Source organism: Coturnix japonica, chromosome 5 (genome assembly GCF_001577835.2).
Source record: "Coturnix japonica isolate 7356 chromosome 5, Coturnix japonica 2.1, whole genome shotgun sequence".
NCBI lineage: Eukaryota > Metazoa > Chordata > Aves > Galliformes > Phasianidae > Coturnix > Coturnix japonica.
In genome coordinates this window covers 24,930,492-24,950,787 of record NC_029520.1, presented here as the reverse complement: position 1 = coordinate 24,950,787, position 20,296 = coordinate 24,930,492, and the positions used below count along the sequence as shown (strand labels likewise).

The 20,296-nt window shown below is 40.4% G+C and overlaps 1 protein-coding gene across 5 annotated transcripts in view; it reads left to right on the top strand.

Moving 5' to 3' along the window:
• Nucleotides 1-20,296, top strand: part of SMOC1 (SPARC related modular calcium binding 1) — a 120,516-nt gene that overhangs the window by 46,713 nt on the left and 53,507 nt on the right. For all 5 annotated transcript variants that reach the window (XM_015864713.2, XM_015864717.2, XM_015864715.2 and 2 more), the window contains exons 4-5: nt 8,459-8,558; nt 10,758-10,805. In XM_015864713.2, the coding sequence (XP_015720199.1) occupies nt 8,459-8,558; nt 10,758-10,805 (148 nt within the window). The remainder of the gene's footprint in view (nt 1-8,458; nt 8,559-10,757; nt 10,806-20,296) is intronic.

Here is a 20,296-nt window from a genome sequence, read left to right as displayed (position 1 = left end):
TCTGATTCTTAAGTGGTTACTTGCTGGAACTAAGTGATGTGCTGGGTTAGTAGACTGTTTCATAATGTTGCTTCTCTTGAGAAGCAGTTATCCCAAGTAGGGATAGCAGGGGATGCTCACTGTTTGTTGGCCTTTAATTTTGGTATAAAATCAGTAGTCAATTTTGATCACTGAAAATCTTTCACAAGTAGTTCAACTGGGAGAGGTCCTGAAGGTTCCTGGAGGAGCTGGAATAGTTGTGGCAAAAGGTAAGCACTCTTGAAGGAAATTTGGAGAGGAAGAGTGGTCTGCAAATCATAAAATGGTTTGGGTTGGAAGGGACCTGAAGGATCATCTAGATACCCTGCACTAGATTGGATTGCTCAAACCCCTATCCAGCTTCACCTTGAATACTTCTAGAGATGGGCCGTTGCCAAGGTAGGGTAGAAATGTGCAGTGTTATTTGGCTCTGTTACCACTGGCGTGTTGAGTAATGTTCTAGTGCTGACTGAACTGGATGTTAAAAATGTTTCGCATGCTGTTCCCTGAAGGATAGGAGACATAAGATGTTTGCTCACTGTGGCAGATCTCAAAAACCCAAATTCTGCATCCTGGGTGGCTTTGTGAACTTGGATAAATCGCACAACATTTTCTTATAGCGTCTCTATGTCTAGCACTGTTCTAGATATCTTGTGTCTCTGAGAAATCCGAGGATTTGGTAGTAGTTGTTTGCAGAGTCTTTGGAAGGTTTAAAAAAAACAACAAAATAAAATCAATATTGGCTTCAAAAAGATGAGCAGCTCAGAAGGCTTTGGGGCTGGTTCAAACACTTTACAGTGCCTGGGGAAAAAGGAGAGGAAAGATTTGTGATAACCCATGAAAAGTCTGTATTCCCTCTCAGCCTTACCCTCCCATTATCTGTTGCGTGGGAGTGTTTTTTTTTGGTTGTTGGTTTTTTTGGTTGTTTTTTTTTTTTCATGGTGAAGTGGGGAAAGTTTTATCCATCATGCCAACTCTGCATACTTCTTTGGAGCAGCGTCATGTCAATGTGCAGCATGGAACATCTCAGGAAGATGGGAGTAAGAGATGTGGCTGCAGTTTCTTAAAATCTAACTCCAGCCTCAACCAACTGTTGAAATTGGATTTTGTGCAGAGTTGCTCAGGTTATGTTGGCACTGGAATGGAATACTTATAAAAACCTAGCGTAGCAGCCAACTCATTGTTGAACTTCATAGTTCAAGAAGAAAGGGGTAGGGAAAGCTGACTTGTCAGTGTTTGTCAGCTGTCCGTCAGCCTCTTGGAGATTAAAGTAGGGAGTGCAGGTGAATCTTAGTAAGTGAGAATGGGGGCAAAGTTGATAAGGCTTTATTTTAGACAGGCTTAGCTGGTAGTTGAGTGCTGGTATCTGGGCCGTGGAGCAGTTATTGGGCCTCTTTTCTGCACATTCCCTGGCTGGTGTGTTTTGCCAGTGTTCTCAGTGGAGGAGCAGCATGAAACTGCTTAGAAGAAGTTATATATTCTGATCTGATGGCCAAGTGATGTTTCACATTCTTCCTTTATTTAGTTCTATCTGCTGTGAACATGAAAATTCTTTTGTTTTACCTGGCATGCGGAGGAAAGCCCGTGATCCTTCTGCAACTGGCATTAACTGAAATTCATATCATTCCTTGGATCTTAACGCCCTGTGTTCCACATACCTCAGCAGCAAGCTTCATCGGTGGTATTGCAACATTTAAGGTCGTTGTCCCTGCCGAAGACGTGAATGAAAAACAATGGCCGAGGAAGCAAACTGGTTTCAATCTGCACTTGAGCCAAACATTTTAGCTTCTGCTTCAAATTAATTTAACTTGATTTTAAAAGCAGAATTTAAAAGTAGAATTTTGGTAAACAGTATAAACAGCTTTTACTTCCAGCTGCTCACAAATAGATCTGGTCTGTTGGAGGTTGTTTGGACACTGCATCTCTTTAGCAGAGAATTGGCACCCCCAGGTTCTGCTCTGCAGAAGAGCTGTGTAGGCTGGTTCTTCAAGTGCCCGAGGCTTTGCAGAAGTCAGATCTATGCTGTTATTAGTTTATTCTGGTTCAGTACCCCCTGAGTAGCTCCATCCAAACTCCAGAATCTCATCTGGGAAGGTTACACCAGAGTAGCATCTCTCAGTAATGTTTTAGGAGGAATATCCAGTAAGATCTCCAACTTTGGATCCCTGTCCCAACAAGAATTTAACCAGTTACACTCATTTCAGGGTATACCCTGTATTTGGAGTTGCTTGGGGAAGACTTTTCAACAATTTCATCCCTGTCATGTAACTTTTATTGCAAACATACTTAAGGTGAAAGAAAAATTTTGATGTGAGGGATAAAATATGCCTGAGTATACATAGAATATCAGATGTCTTGCTTGTTCCAGCACTTGCAGATCTTGAGCTGAGCCTCTTCTTTTAGATATATACACAGCATGTAGATGTTCGGGTCTTCAGACTTCAAAATATCTGATTTTGTTTCATTAATGAGTGGAAATGCATGAAATTCTTGTGGGAGAAAGTGACAGAAAGAGTGCAGGTTTGGAAACTGCTTTTGGTAGTGCTAACAGTATGTTCACAGAATATACTTGATCTCTACCAGATTGAGCCTGTTGACTTTGTTTCATCATCATCCTCTTTGACTAGAAACCAAATTGCTGTCATGCTGTACTATGAGTGTACACAGAAAACAGTGGTAAGTGAGGCTTTTTTGAGGCAGCTGATGTCTACACATTCTGGCTTCTTGAATTTCAAGCAGAACAAAGCTGATTGAGTTTGGGAGCTGGATCTACCACACTTTGGATGGGTCTTGGAGGCTCGGGAACCAGGGCATAGCTGCTCTGGTGTTCTGCTGCCTGCATTGTGTGCTGAATAGGGAGCAGCTGGCAGGGGTGACTTTGCTTGTCTTAGTTCCTCCTACTCTCCCGCAGAAGAACTGGCTCAAAGACCGAATGGTTAGACATAGTAATAGTGGTAGAAGGGAGAAGGGCAAAGACTTTGCTTTGGTTTATGTTCAAATGCTTTGAAGGTGTCCTGTGTGTCTTGTGCATACTCCTATAGACTCCTTTCAATAGCCTGCAAAATCTAGACTGAAAAGATATGTTGTCACCAGTTATATTGATGGGTGTTCAGTTTTTCTAGTCAGGGCTACTTATAGTGAATTTTGTGAAGGGGAGCAACCACCTGTTAATTCCTTATTTTTCATAATTTTACCTGTGCACCATGTCTGTTGCTTCCCTTATTTTAGGAGTCTGTGTATTGACAAGACCTTATTAAACCTTCCTTTTAGCACTGCTTGTACATATGAAAACGTAATGTGAATCTTTAATGTGGAAGAGGTGGTGGCATTGAAGGCACAGTAGAATGACTACATATATAGACAGACCTGGTGAATTACTCTGGGAAGTGCAGTAAGGCTACTTCTCCATGTTCCAGTCACTGTGTGAGGAATATTACGTATATAGCAAAAGCTCTCAGTGATTTACCGATAGTAACGTAAGCAGGCAGATAAAATTTGAGTTATTCAGATCACAAGGATGCTTGTTTGATAGGAGTAATTTGATTAATTGTACAAAACTGAGGTCATGTACTTTTGTGCAGAATTAGACATGGATAAAACCAGTTTCTGTTCCCAAGACTGGCTCTCTCCTTTTTGTTGTTATGCTGTATTTTGCATAAATGCCATTCCCTTTCCATGCTGCACTTAACCTGCTGTGATCTGTTCTTCGTAAACAACAGGCTCTATTGGGTAATCTGCGCACTTTCTTTTGCTGCCTAGTGCCATTGGGCTTGTTGCCATGGGCTGAGAGAGACTTGCATTCTTCATAGTTTTCCCCCAAGCAGTTTTTCTTTTAGAAAAGGTTGCTGATGTTTTAAAACAGAATCAGTTTCAGACAAATGAATATGGACAGGAATAATCTTAACTTTACTCTGAGGGTGTAGTCTTGTGTGGCTTTTTGTGATGTCTTGCTGTTTTGCCATCTCTTTCCACTGTTTAGCTTTGGTGTTTTTTTTTCTCTCAAGTCTGCCTGTGTGCGGCTGAGATATAAATATATTTATTTATGGCATTTCTTCAAGGAAGAACCAGCCTAGAGAGTAAAGGAAAAGATTTTTAAAGCACAAATGGGAAACCTTATGGAAAGTGACAGTATGAGATCATTCATCCTTCATATTCAGAGGTGCTTTTTGCTTCTGAAAGGATCGATGTGACTTTAGCTGGGGATTGCTCTCCTGCTAAAAGTGTTTTCTGTGCAGAGTGTGTCTGCTGGCTGTACTCTTGAGCGTGGCTGACACTCTTTTGCCACAAATCACTTTTCCCTAATTATATTCATAGTGAAATTACCGTGAAGCAACTGAACTGAACTGTGCATAGATGTGAGGAAAGGTGCTGCAGAAAGCCTTGGTGGGAATATGGGAATGTGTCTGCATAATGTCATTTGGGAAGAGCTAAATGTCAGCAGGGAACAGAAAAAGTGATGAGAACGGCTTAAGGGATTGAAATCCCAAAGAAGCTCAAATTTAAGTTGCAGGCTGATTGCCCCCTAAAACTCTCAGTAAAAGAAAGGCAGGCTTCTGACAGTAGTCAGCTGACGGCCTGGAAGAAAGGAGGATGCAGTCCAGGTCTAAGCAGTCCTGTGAGATATTTAAACCATAGCAGAGGAGGGGTAAGGATAAATAACCAGCCCCTTGATTCACCTTTGTCAAAAGGCTGAGAAGGGAGGATGTGGCTGGCTTGTTAGGTCTGGCTGTGAGTCTGATTCTGGCATTGCCACTGAGGTGCTGAAGAAACCCACAGACTGTTGGCTTTTTCTCTCAGGAATTAAGAGGCAGAGATGTCTGCTAGTGACCGTGGTTTTGATGTTTTCATATTGTAATGAACACAATGAAGGCAGGTGTTCATTCATGTAGTCAGTGGCTACTGTGGTAGCTGCTGTTTATTTTCACACATTGTGATGGCACAGGGGAATAAGAAGCTGCTGCCACACTCTTAATTTGGGCAGTGGCAGCAGAACAATTTTTGTTGGGCTTATCCCTGGAGTTTTTCATCATCTGCTTGAGACACAGCTAAGGTGACATATTTCACCCCAGCAATATGAAAGTGGTGCTGTCCCACATATTCAGGGATGCTGGTACTCGAAGGGCTTTAAACTGCAGTTCAATTTTTATTTATCTATTTATTTATGTGTAGCAGTTAGTGGGGAATCTGGAAGATCTCTGATCTGCGGATTTTATTTCTCTGCTTCCCACCTATGTAACTTTGTAACTTCAAATGTTTAGCTGTTGGACAGGTGGATGGCAGCTAGAGATGTATAGCTGTCTGTAATAGCCTTTGCTGCAGCACTAAGCACTCTGGAGCTTGGTTAGTCATTTTGTTTGTAGAACTGATAATGCCTTTTTCATGTGTCACAGCATAGTCAGCTTTAGAAGATTAATGGTGGAGGGGGGTGGGGGGTAAAAGAGGAGTCAAACTCTTAGAATAACCCAAATAAGAAACTCAGTAGCCAAAGATGAGATTTGTGCAGTAAACCTTTGTCATTTCTGCTCTTCTGACTGAAACAATAGTTAAAAATCTTGTTGCTGTAGGAGTAAGATTAGATTGAGGTAGAAAATTGTAATGTGAAACACAACTCGAGCCTAAGGTCATTGGGAACTCATTGAAAAAATGAAAAACAAAACAAAGCACAGCTGAATCTCCAAGGTTCCTTGCTGTTAGGAACTCTGGAACAATTAATACTTTACAATGTCTTATTTTGTCTATGCACAGTGCTTAGAAATGGTGCTGGATCAACTTATTGCCTTTACATTTTTCAGAGTTACAACAGGGCTGTATAATTGATGAAGACTAATTCCTGTTTTGTTGTTGTTTGTTTGTTTTCACGGCCTTTAAGCTGTAAAGTCTTTAGGACAGTATTCTTATGACATCTTAATGTGTTAAAACCTTTCCAGGTATCATCTCTTAACATCAAGTCATTCAGGATAGCCAAGTGAGGTGAATTTTTGAGGTTTATGAAGTATCTGGTTTTCATAGCTAGTTGTCTGTCTTTAGGAATGAAAAGATACAGGCTGGGCTTTCATGGCTCCATCTGACCATTGCAGGGAAGTCATTTTGTGTGGCAGTAAAATACATGATTGGTATGAAAATGCTGTCAGTTTGAGATTATTTTTTTTTAAATTTTTTTATCTTATTTTTTTATGATCTGATGAGAAAGGTGCTATGTGATACCAGTACAGAGAGGATCAGGTTTCATTTGAGTTATTCACAACATTCCTTTGCCTGTATCAGTGTAATATCCTTGAACTGCATAAACGATTGGTGTGGAATAGGTAACTTTTCAATGGAATAAGCTGCATAACACGCCTCTTAGTTGATGTGTCTATCCTAAGTCTGTCAGGAGACTTCTTGGACTTCTCTGCCATTGACTCAGTAATTTTCTGAAGATTTGACTGAAGGACTTTCAGTTCACTTGCATTTTTACAAAGTGCTGGCAGTATTAGGAGTTCCAGAAGAGATGATGCTCTCACATTTTTATGTTTAAAAAGGTCAGAAATGTTTGTAAAAACCCAGTAATGTTCATTGTACCTGTGCTTGGAAACACTTGAGTCCAGATGTCCAATTCTGAAAAAGTGATCCAAAATGCAGATACTTCTCTAATATAAAATGCAATGATCTTGGTCTTTTTTTACTATTAGGGCTCAGATGTAAAGCCAGCATCTTGTGCTGTTGGGAATGCAATAATGTGCGTAAGGTCAGCAAAGATAAACACTGAACATGGAAATCCCAAGCATTTCTATTCCATGTATATTAAATATGCCATTGATTATACCAAGCAATAAGAAATACTGGCAAATTTATTGCTAGTTTTATTCATAATGCTTTTCAACAATTTGCAATCCATTTTGTGTTATTTTGAGAGAATATAAAAGAAAGTGCGCAGATAGCAGCAAGAGTGGATTTAGTGAGAGTATTGTTGATTTTGGCTGCTAAATGTGAATTTGCTTGAGGCGAAATGATTGCTTTGTGCTTTGGTAAAATCCAAGATAAACACGTGGTACTGTGGTATAATTGCTCTTAGATCATGTTTTATGTGATACTCAAAGCCTCTTAAAAAGACCATCGTTAAGTCTCTGAACAAACTCTGCTACCTTAGGGAATCAGAGCCAGCTGTCAGCAAGAGGGGGAATAATTACTCTAGTTCTGAAGGATCCCTAATAAAGGGAATGGTGCAAATACCTTATCGCTCTTCTGTTCTCTGGGGAGAGTACTGGAACAGGAAATCAACTTCAGTGAACATCCTTGGAGGAGACAGAGAATGGACAGAATTCAGTTTAAAAACAAAACTAAAAGGTTTCTGAAGTGATTCAATTTCATGGCTTTATCAGAACTCTATGGGCCCATATTAGCATAAGAACTGCTATATCATTCCAGGATGCTGGTATTACTGATGCACAGACTTGGCCACAACTGAAAGTGTGCTTGCTAGGAAGAATTCTGGAAACTGATAGTATTTACACAGATACCTGTATGATGATCATTTACTTTTGTCTCAAGGCATCCTCAGTTTTATCGAAGTACTGATCGATCTGTGAAAGGTGAAGCAAAAGATGTAATGAGATTTATTTAGCTGGATTAAATTTCACTGTCACTGAAATAATATCTGCATAGACATCACTAAGACTGCACCACTAGGTCAGGATTTCTTTTATCACATATGAACTAGTCATTCTGGTGTCCTTCCACAGTGATGGAAGGAGCTAGGAAATTCTAAATGTTAAGTTCAGATGCAGAGGTTTAAACATGAAGTAACTGAATGTTGTGCTGTGAACCTTCTGGCTTGTGCATCCCTCATCAAATGTTCTGAAATTCTTGTCAATAGTAAAAGAGCAAGTATCTTGCTCCTGCTGCCTGAGTTGACATAGTAACAAGAGTGAGCTCAAATCTGTCTGGAGAAAGTTTGTTAATATATTAAGTGAAATGATGTGTTTTTCTAGCAGTGTTTACTGAACAAAATGCTCTCCCAACTCCTACAGAGCACTGCTCTTAAGCAGTGGCTGTGAAAATGGGCTGAGGTGGCCTTTCCTCATTCTAACTGGGATGCAGTGGGTCTCCAAGGAGAGATTATTTAATAGTGAATAGTAAACAAGATTTACCAAAGGGTGGGATGAGCTGAGATGTGATCACTGCATACCCAAACTGAAGTGTTCTCAGCTGAGTTTCTGTAACTTCTGTTACCTCCTGAATTTCAGCTAATGGAGTAGGGAAAAAAAACCCTTTCTGTGGGGAGGGAGGTGGGAAGAAAAGGTTTCTGTCAAAAAAAAAAAAGCATATCCATCAAAAGTACTCTTGTATGTGACTTTCCTTGTGATGCTTCATAGCTGGGACTTCCACTGAAATGCTGGATTGTAATGGCAGTGGTGGGTGAGTGAGAAATGAAATGCCTGCTCTTTGTTTTATCAAACAGGTACAGTGCCATACCTACACTGGATACTGCTGGTGTGTGACACCTGATGGCAAGCCTATTAGCGGCTCTTCTGTACAGAACAAAACTCCTGTATGTTCAGGTACTGTGGGAGTGGCTTCAACAAATACCTTTTTGATAACTGAAGGGGCATGGGGTGGACGTGTCCTGTTCAGAGCGCTTAATCTTTTCAGGTGACTCAGATAGTTTACCCAATTTATAACTGCAATTGTTGCTTGTATCTCCTTGTTTGCTTGCTGGCATTTGGAACCTTCAAGGAAGCTTGGGCTGTGGCATTTCCACCTGGCACCAAAGGTACTTGATGTTCTTACAAGGTTCACTGAGAAAAGTCCCTAAGGTAACAGAGTGGAAGCACAGCTTGTGGTTTCTGAGGCACAAGCTGCAGTATTGCACCAAAACCAAGAGTCCCCATGGCGGATGGGATAACTCTTATTCCATAAGCTGCACTTAAAAGAAATGGCTCTCAAATTGCACTGAGTTGGGTTATGGAGTGATGTTGCCTTCAGAGGTTGGCAGAAATGCACTCAGACTCTGCAAATCATCACTTTCTGCACTTAAAGCAGACTGAAGTTTTGTTTCTCCCCACAATTCAGCACAGCAACCCACAGCTCAAATAGAATGGGGCTGGAGGAGGGCTTCAGATTTTCGCATGGCTCAAATTCCTGGTTTAGATTTTAGCTTTACACGCTGTGAGCAGAACTGCAGTGGCCATGGCAAATAGTAAGCACAGGGAGCAATGGGAAGCTGGTTTGTGCAGTTTGGGAGAATTTAGAATTGACACTAGGATGATGACCTGTTGCCCCCCAAAAGAAAAGAAAGCGGGCATAGGCTTGTCTAACACGTTAAGTAATGCCATGCAGGGACTGCTGCCTTTGGCTTCATGCTGTACAGTTTGTACCTCGCAGGTATTTGATGCATTTCTGCTCTAACACCTTGCAGAGTTTGCCCATTAGATGCGAGCATGGTAGCATTCAAACCTTTCTTTTTAAACCTCCTCACTTATTTCAGCATCTTCTTGATTGTAGGATGTATTGTGGTAATAAGCAAACATAGTGACTGGTGTGAGCATTCAAGTTGAGTTGTGGAGATATCTATGGACCAGCAGTTCAAGTAAGGTAGCTTGAAGGGGGTGCTTGGTGTTTCACAGGCACATGGGAAGAAAGTAAGATCTATGCAGTAATTTGGCTTTCATCCACCATTCCAGATTTGGCTGAGCACATTTTAGAGCATGTTTTTCTCATGTGTTCACTTACTCTTGAGTTGTTCATAAAATTACGTTACCAGGTATCTAGAGTCATTGTGTTTTGTAGAGCACTCAGAAGTTAGCCTATGCCTGCTGGAATTGTGTACCTGATTCCTACTTGTAATTCAACAGTAGACCTGTGGTGAACTGGTCTGCAAGTTCAAGTGCCTGGGCAATAAAGCTTAGGGCTTGTATTGACTGGACTCTCAGTGCTGTTAAAGCTGCCTCCTTGAAACTAACTTTAGATCTATGTTTCCTGAAGGAACAGTAGTTACTGTTCAGTAATGGTATGTGGAAGAATCAGTTTCCTGAGAATAAAACTGTTTGACAAAAAGAAGAAATGCTTGCTGTGGATTTTTATGCTTTTGCAATAGATTCGTTCAGAAAGCCTTAATTATCTGCTCAAGTTTTAGTGAAAAAAATCACGATGAAGCACTAAAACTGTAGAAACAAGTGCAGAATCATATATATTGTATGAAATTTTAATTGTATATTAAAGTAAACAGGATGTGTCCTATTCAAGTACATGCTGGGCCTTATCCAGTGTCTCTTTTCAAATGGCTGTGGGTGTCCAGGGCTTGGTTGGAATCAGTTTTCTGGAAATTGTCCCTCTTAATCCCTTTCCATTAGAATACTGCCCCTTGCATTCCCTGCATGCTCTCCCTCACTGTTTGTGATATGTTCTTGATGTTTGCAAACCCAAAGATCTTATTGATCTTTCCTTCTTGTCTGTGGATTTATTCCAGGTTTCTTACTAGTGCACTGCTGTGTTAAACTCTTTCAAATCACTGGATCCAAATACTAAAGGCTTCTTGTTCACCCACATCCTAATTTCACAACCTCAATGCATAAAACTTCCTTATGCTGTCCCGGTTGGTTGAAGCCACAGGATCTCTGAATTGTAAACCAATCTGTTGGCAAGTAAAACAGTGCTTTTTAGATTGAGAAATTGACTGTTTTCAGGTAATATTTTCAGGTAAACGTTCTGTGTGATCCTTCGGCATCTAAAAATGTTTCTTTTTTTTTCCTCCACTTTAGGTTCTGTAACTGATAAACCATCAAGCCAGGGTAACTCAGGGAGGAAAGGTGAGTGGAGTCCTATGCTTCAGCAACTTGTTTTCTAATAGCAAATAGTTCCCCAGCCAAGTCTGTTGGGATAACTTAGAACCGGGGTTTCTAAATAGCTCTATGTGTAAGAGGCTTATGTGCTTTTAGACCTCCCCCTACAGTAGAAGAAATAAGATGACAGTCTGTTTGTGCATTACACTGTGGATGAAAAACTGTTTTCTCTGTGTTAATCAGCTGAGAAACGGTAAATGAAAGCAGAGCTTCCCAAAAAGACAGCAGGTATGGGATAGCCTTTGTTTGTTTGCCTTGATGTTGGCTACAAGTGTTTCTCAGTAAAATCACTAGAGATTAGGGATACACTTGCAGTCATGGTTGTGGCCTTACACGTACTGTAAAGGTGTGTGGGTTGGTTGTGGTTTTTTATTTTTTATTTTATTTTTTATTTTATTATTATTTTTTTAAAAACTGATATGCATAAAACCTTCTGGCCTATCGGAGCAGACCTACATTGAGACTCACCTGCTCTTGTAAACCTTACTCTTTTGTGTGTTAAACATTGGCCATCCTTCCTTTCACTGCTCTCTTCAGTCCTTGCCTCCTCTGGCAGGATGCTGGATGAGTCACTGTTCCTCTCATTTGTGTATTAGTAGGCCTTTATGTTCACAGACATGGAATGGATGGCCACTGGAGTATACACTGATGAGCAATCAAGTTTATCTTTAGATGTCCTACATGCTTTTTTTCAGTCCATTTTCTCCTTAACCCCCCACTCAGAGTCAAGTTTTTAGTTTCCCCTTACACTAGAAATACTGCACTGAGTGCAATCTCACTCCTGATGGTGAGAATGAAGACAGTTTCCTGGGAGTAGTTCCTATTTAGATATATGAAGCAGGGTTGTTACTGCTAACTCTAAATCAATTATGCCTGAGACTAACAAATGCAGCCAAATGCCTACCTCGGTGCCTAATTTTACTTTGAAAAACATTTCTATGCTGGGAATGTCACTTAACAGGGATTATGCTCAGAGCAATGATGCATTTTGAACATATCTGCTCTCCAGTCTATTTGTTGTTTATGGTAGCTCAGGAAAAGGTAAGGAGAAGAAAGAGGCAGGAAAAACTGTTAATTTAAGACTGAAGGCTAAAGCATTCTTCATACTTCAGATAAGGATGTGTCTCATAAACCTGTAATTACCTATTAAACCTCACAGTCTGTTTAATTGCCACCTGAACATATTGTTATCATTCTATTAATACAATCATTGCTAGTCTAGCCTGAGGTACAAGCAAATGAAGTAGCTCTTGCATTATTTTAGAGTGAGAGTTGTTTGTAGGCTTTCTACCTGAGTAGTCCTGGTTTGTTCTTTTAGAGCTAGAGGCAGATGACATAGAATTTCATAAGAAACAGAAGCAAAGGGAAAAACATCTGAACTTTTTGGCTGGAATGTACAGAAGAACTGTAAATGGAAGGAATTAATCTAAAATTTGTAACATAAATTGACTGTTCTGCATGCTGTCTGTGGCATCCTATTTCAGGAATGTGAAGCGTCATCATGTGGATGGAGAAATATCCTATGCAGTCAGTAGCTGTCAAGAAAAGAAAAACATTTCCCTTAGGGCCAGAATGCTTCAAGCAATCATGTAAACTTTATGTCTAAGTGTCTTCATCTGTTGGAAGCCTCCATATAAGCCTTTCTCCTCCATATCAGAAAAAAATCCTTGTGAGTGATTATTAAATCGTCTGCGTAGGTCTTTTGAGATTTGAGAAAGCTTTCAGAAGCTGAAATAATTTGGTTTAAAATTTGAGGGAGTTTTCATTACTCTTTTGACTAGTGAAAAATGCCTAGTCTAAAAATGAATTTGACTTTTTCATCAACACTTCATGACTGATGTTGTGATCCAAAATGGGATTTGTGGTAACGAAACCTGAAACAAGAACAAGCAGTCTGGCTTCCATGAAGCATGTTGTTCACTGGAGGCCTGGCTTCTTTAAAGCTATCATGGCTATAACCATCCATTCTGGCTGAGTATTCAGAGTCTTCCTGCGAAGACTTCCCTTTGCAAGAATACAAAAAGGACAGAACAAGGAGGAGTCTGGCAGAAACTGAATCAGTGATAATATCTGTATTGTAGAGGCACATCTTAGAAGCTTCTGACATCTCTTTAGGCCATTCTTATTTGAATTAGCTTTTGGGATTTCCTCTCTGCACAGCAGACTCTTCTCTGCACCTCCAGTTCAAATCTGTCACAGAATAGGCTCTCTCAGAAGGAAATGGAATTGCTAAGAGTCTCAGAGGTGATCTCTTTTGTCCTATTCATACAGGAATGTAAAATACAGAGCTAATAAACTTTGTATGATGTTGGTGCTTTTCAAGTTTTCAAGGCAAAATAGTTATTCAGATGGAGGCTGCTCTGCCTGGGAAACAGTGCAGGTGGGTATGCTCAGGCTATTAGGTGGCAAATGAAAGTGGAGATTTTACTAGTGTGTTAGCTGTTATGTAGGAGAAAGAAAACAATGTTGGAAGGGGAAAGGGGCTGGCTATCAGTAATACCTCTCTTTCTCCAAGTGCTTTGGCCTAGTTTCTAGAGGTCAGTAGGTATGTTGGAGGCATGAGAAGATGTGAAGTAATATGTCCTTCCTGTTCACAAGCTGTTTCACAACTGATAAAATGAAATGCCTTTATGGCCATTGGCTTGACATGTAGTTCCAGAAGTGGCTCTTGGGAACTTTTTTTGGAGAACAGGCTACAGTGCTGGCAAAACATCTGTTGTATTTTTAAATCCCATGCTCTAGTTGTCCATGTTTTCATTGCTGCTTTTGCTGTATGATGTAATACCAGTTACCCATGCAATTTGCCCTGTAAGGTAATTTAAATCAAATCAAGTTGGCACCAAACTTAAAACTTTAAAATAGCCTGTATTGATTTGTTTCATGCCTGTGAAATGCTCTGTTGTTGGAAGGCAGAGAAGAGCTGGGCCTGGGGAAGTGGTAATATGTTCTTATATGGTAGCATGGAAGCCTAGGCTCTCCAGGGTTTGCAATTCAGACATGTACTACCATTCCTCCTGTGCTGAATTCATTTTGCTGGAAAGTTTTATAAATAAGGTTGGTCCCTCTTATCCTTGATTCTGTTAGGCTTAAGTGACCCAGGTGGATGAGTGCAAAGAAGTGAGGCCGCAGCAAGAATGCTGCAATGTGGCTGATAGTACTGAAGGATGTGTGTGTCCTTGGTGAGCAGTTCCAAAAAAGCTAGCTGATAGCAAGCTAATGTTGGCGGTGAACACACGTGGAGTTCCCAGGACACTGAGCAGTGCATTCCTGTGCCGTGTTTTGAAGCAGCAGTTTGCAGAGTGGTGTTAAGACTATTTCCATGCACACTTGCAATGTTCAGTGCGACCATTTCCTTGGAAATAGAGACCGAATATTTCTGCATTTGCGGAATTCACTAAAAAATTCCCAGCAAGTTGTTAGTATCTGTAACTCTTAAACAAGCAAAATGAAAGATCTGCACTTGGTAAGAAAATGTCATTTTGCACTAAGGACTATGCAGCAGGGCGAGACTGGGGTGGGAGGGAAGGCTGGCGGTGAGTGGGGGAGAGGGACAACAGTGAAGGAGGTGCCCAAACTTACCAGGTGTAAATTATAGGGTTTTTTGCTGATGCAAGATCACTTGAACCTTCTATTATTCAATTCCAATTCTTAAACTAGTGCCAGGCTAGATCTTCTGTGCAGCATTCTTGCTAAGACGTACCTTGTTGGCTTAATTTTGCCTATTTTGTATTGCCTGTGTCTGTGCCAGCAGACACTCCTCAAAAACAGCTGGCATTATCTATTTGATCACATTCATTCTATTTGGGGTTCTGTTTGCTTCTCATTAGGAAAAAAAAAAAAAAAAAAAAAAAAGGAAAAAAAAAAAGGAAATTGTTTACTGGCTTCAGCTGTGGTGGTGTGGCAGCGCTGGTCTGACCCTCTATGACCTCTTGTCCCTTTCATCTCCGAGGCCTACTACTCAGTGCCAAATGTTTCTCCCAAGTTACAGTTCATCAGAGAGATGAACTGGAGCTTGATAAGGTCTTTGTCCTTCCCCTGTCATTCACCACTGCCTTTCAGAGTAGGCTAAAACTCTCTGCTTCTTTACTTCCTTGCATGGTGCACTTTGCAGTTCTGTACCAAGGCAGATGTTTTCCAAATATTTCAGACTGTGCCCTTACCATGATAAGCAGTGATGGAGTAGTGCTGCCTCTCAGACTGCTTGGTCCTGTGTTCTCTGGTATCCTGACCCTCCAACTGCCATGCAACCCTTTCTGCTGGCTCTGCTCTCACAGCCAGCGCCCTGGTGGAAGTGGGTCCCTGTCCTGGTCTCTGTGCTGTAAGAGAGTGGTGAGTCACTGAGCAAATGATTTTTGGTACCAAGTTAAGGTACTCTAGACTCTTCTGAAGTGGTCTGTTCTCTCTCAAGGTAGACTGAGCAATCCTGAAGTGAAAAAGAGGGATGAATTTCCATACCTAGGAGATGAGGAAGCCCATCCAGTCTGGCACATGCTGTTCCTTCAGGCAGATGGAAAAAGTACCCATGATTTTTGTCAGATAGTGCAACTTTTCTTGGGTTGAATTAGGATTGTTGTCTGTTACTTCTTCCTGCTTGTGCCCTTTCTTATAAGGAGCCTCTTGCACTAATTCACTCCAGCTGCTGCTTAGTTTGAAAGCCTGAGAGATTTGGAAGATGCACACTGTCCCCTAGAGTGCTGGATCTCCTCTCTCCCACTGGGAACTTCTTAAAATATTAAGATGCAGTGAAAGGCATATTGGGAGCCAACATAACTGGATTTCTTCACTGCCTAAAGAATGCAGCTTGTTTCTTTCCAGCCAAAGGGAAGTTGTGCCACACGTTTGAAACAAAACAAGCAAACACAAAAATTTATTTTCTTTATCTGTGGAATGTTAAAGCTTTAGAACTCAATGATGTAGGCTTGGCAAATTGCAACCAAGAGCAGTGCCTTTCAGTCACCAAGCAGGCTCTAAAACGCAGGCTGATCAGGAGGTGGTGAGGTGTAAAAAACAGCAGTCCTGTAATTCTTTTTATCTCCATAAACTCTTGCAGTCTTCATACTTGGAATTGGAAACTAAGTAAACTGATAGTGGAGAGAGGGTCTAGAAAGGAGTGGAACGAACATTTAGGTGAGGATAGTTGTTTGTTAGTGATTGTAACTATTCTAGATGCCATGTGAGACATCTTGATGCTGTTTTTTATATCAACCGAATGAAGGAAATGGGAAAGGAAATGTGGTTAATCAGGGATTAAGAAATGAATCAAGTACAGGTAAATACGGTCTGTCTGAAATATCAGTGTCTGACATTATGAAAATATTGAGTGGGATGAACTCTCTTTTTCTTTCATGAAGTCTCTTGCAGTGTATGAAGTTCCAGGCTTGTTTTGACTAGCTTTATTTCCCTATTGCCGAAGCTGACAACAGCATCTGCAATTCCCTGAGCCTGCGGCAGGTGTGGTGATGTTAGTGGAATGTGAGCTCTGATGGGCCCCACAGGAGGGAAAACCTGGTTTCAAAAGTTTTACACTTACTGTCTTACATGCAAGCATTGAATTCAGTGCTTTGACTCACATTTGGAGTTGTGAAAACTTTGCCCAGTCAGTTTGCAGACAGTGTGTGTTTCTACAAGAAAATTCTGAAGCAATTTGAGGAACCTATGATGAGCAATTTGAAATTCCTGCCAATTAGAAGAATAGAACTGGGTTCTTCCTTATGAAATGGGCACAGAGGTAGGCTCAGTTGCAGGAAGAACCTCAGCTGCAGCTGTGGATAAATGGGCCCCCTCTGTGGCTCTCTTCCTGCTGATTTCCAAGAGTCTTAACTTCCAGAAAATGCTAATGGACTAGTTGTGCAACCAGTAGTAGCAATATGAATCAGTAATGAGCCATTAGTCTGCATCAGTAATTAGACTGAGCAGTAAAGGGTGAATGCTCTCCTCAGGCAAACCTGAGCAGAGGATGGCTTATGTTAATGTAAATTAATGGAAGCATTTGTACTTGGAGACCTGAAGCTTTATCTGCTGTTGGTAGGAAGTCAGGTGCAGCTGGCACCAATTCATCTGCTGCCTGTTTGTGGGAGGGGAGTGCTGCCTCCAAGGATTAGTATGTCTCAGAAGTATGAACAGACAGATGATATCTTGACAAGAAGCATCCCACTTGGTAGACAAGGCCATCAAGGTGAAACATGACCCAAGCTTGTGACTGTAGACTCTGTCTTCTCCATTTTTTTCTGGACTCAATAGGGTACCGATCAAACCTGGATCAGAGCTGTATTACTATACAAACCAGGTTTCCCACCTCTCTGATCTGTTAAGTAGTTAAAATCACATGTTTTGTGATATCTTTATCAGCTTGTGGCAGCTCCATTAAAGACAGAAGTACAGCATGGCCTCCATCAGTGAGATGAAGGAAATACAAATTTGCTGGGGCAGTGAAAAGTGATGGCTCTGACTGGTGGTCACCTTACCATGTTGTCAGTTTCTTGCAGAACATTGGCAGGTGCTAAGTTCACAGTGCTACTCAGACAATTCTGGATCCCTCGTGTCATATATTTTAAGATAAATAGTATCCTAATTTTTAAGCATGGATGAGGGAGAATTTTCAGTACAAAAATCAGCATTCTCTGAACTGTTCATTTCTGAAGTATTCCTAAGCAAGGATTGACATACTTCTTTCTTTTCTGGGTAGAGTATACACGCACATGCACAAACTGCACAGTGTGTTTTCATATAGTGTGGATATGCACGTGTAAGCCATCTGCTTCCTGAAAGCATCAGACTAGCTGTGCGCTGTGCTGTGTGAATGCTTCAAGCTCTCTGTAAAAGTGCAAATCTTGATTTCATCATACAGTGATAGGGGCAGATCCATAGACACAGAAGTAGTTTCTCAGTCTACCTTGTTAAAATTGAATAGGGGGCAGGAAGAAACACCAATGTATGCTGCTTTTCAGGAACCTGGGTGAGAGCTCTTCCTGGCTGAGGAACAGCCAGGAGAAACAAGTGCAACAGTAATGCTACAGAGGGCCTGCAAAGGCCTCGGTGAACCACAGATTAACAATTGTGTGGATAGAGTCAGTAGCACATAAGGTGGTGATTAGCTTGTATTTGTATTTCCGAGCAAATTTAGTGTGAGAATCTTCTTCATCATAAAAAGTCGTTCTGTAAGTATCATTACTTTTAATCAGTAGATTTGTTAGTTTCCAGGTATGAAGAATTGAGTTTAGTACTACTTATCGCTGTCCCTGTATTGTGTACATTATGCACATTTGCTTATTAAGTGCTAATTAAATCTAACTGTAGTAAGCGAGTGGATTTCACACCACTGCACGCAGTGGATCAATTTTCCAGAGCAGACTACGTTCTAAGCAGTATTTTATCTCATTAATGAAACAGATTTTTGAAACATTAAGAACTAAAAGAAATATTTAACTTCAAAATTGTTACGTAAGCAGTAGAATTTAAAAGCAATCCGTTTGGGTGCCCACGTTACTGATATGGTCTGAAATTGTTTAGTTTTTTATCAAGACATTTTCTGAGGCCTCAGAACATGTGTATCAAATTTGAGGCTGGAGAAAGTTTCATTGGCAAGTTGGAGCAGAAAGCAAATTTATTTATTTTTTTTAAACGTATATTTTGTTTGATATAACGCAAGAATTCTGCTTTCATCTATAAAGCAACAGTTCTAATCTGTAGGTTAGTCTATATAATATGACTTAATAAAATTGTAGTTTACAAGTGTTATTATAGCAATCTACAGACTGCTCATGTCTGTAATGTCTTAAGGACAGCTGTAAAGGTTTTTAAATGATTAAGTCATGGTATTGAGCTGCCTGGTGAGTAGATCTAATAAGCAGGCTACCAATTGATTAAGCAACATCTGTTAAGGTATTATTAACTGTTTATGTGCTATACAGAGGTTCCTGGTGTCTGACCAATTATGGCTTGCAGAGAAAAGAAGTAGTTCTAGGGACCGTGGGCTGTTTTTGTTGTTTAAGTACTTTGTAGCTATGTGGTCTCAACACCTTTTCTTTTTTTAAGGAGTTGTTAAAAAAATAAATTCTTCATAAGCTCTTTGTCTGGATCAACATGCCAAAATGTCCCAGTGTTATGCTATATGTTTCTCTAGATCCTTTAAAACAGCATCATTATAACTTAGAAATTAATAGTGCTAGACTTCCTGTCTTCTGCAGTTATTGGTTCTTAAAAACAAGCATGAGGATAAACTGGAGCAACTGATGAATTTGTAGATCAATGAAGCTAGAAGCTTTCTTGTGCCAGCCTAATATGGCCCTACGTTGTTTGAGTATTTGCATCCTGTGGAAGAATCTAGACATCTAAACATTTAAACATTACTTTTTTTTCCATGAATCAGAGTAATGCAACAGGAAATGTATTTCAAGTCTTGGGAACAGTGCTTCAGTTGAGCGTGACTGGAAGTGCTTTCCTTTCAGGTCCTTTATCCAATAAGCTCTATGAACATTTCTCTATATGGGAGATAAGCTACAAAGTTGTTACAGGGAAACTTGAATAGAGACAGAGCGTATGTGCTTGTAAATAAGGAATGGAGAGAGTGGACAGGCAACCGTGATCTTTGTTCAAGTTCCTGAAATGGTACCCCTGGGAATGAAAACATAGCTGGAATAATAGTTTCTCTACATGTACTTATCTGGGATTTTGTTTTACACTGACAGCAAGGGAGATATATTGAAAAATGGTTTGATAAAAGGAAGAGATGGGAGGAGTTTTACTAGCAGACTGAGTTTCTTTGGGCTGCATCCATGTCTTTTATTAAATGTTAGTGTTCCCAGATTCTGATTCTAGGTGTTGCAGCAGCAAGGCAGTTCTCAAGAATACAGACTTGACAGGTTTCATCATGACTGTTCAGCTACTCACAAAAACAGCTTTAGTTGATGGCGGTTCTTAAGCTTGGTCTTGTGCTTGTAATTTTGTGGGATGATCCTCCTTCTCTTAAAATACAAATATTCTGAGTCTAAGACTAAGATGCCACTTGTGCCCTAACTGTTTCACTTTTGGTGAACCATGTGTTATTCTATATAAAGTTATTTCCTTCCCAAGCTGGTTAGATTCCTTGGAAGTCTTTTGGCACAATTCAGTTACTCTGCTCATCTGTCTCCCTGCATTCTTCCCCATCCCTTCTCTCATATAGAAAAACAGGTCCTTCATTTTCATAATCAAATATAAAAACTGCTTCAAACTAAATGCAGATCCTGAGATGAACTAGCTGGGGCACTGTAGTCAGAGAGTAGAGTTGTACTCGCTCACTTAAACATCCTCATTCTATTGTAATGATCTTAGATAAAAACAAAACTGCAAAAAGAAATGGTGAAAAATGTAAGTCTTTTCTTGCTTTCCCTCATTTGTGCATATGCAGTACACACATAGCAGCGAGGTATCCTTTCTCTTTGCAGTGAGGAAATGAAAAGGCGTATTGTAAGCTCAAG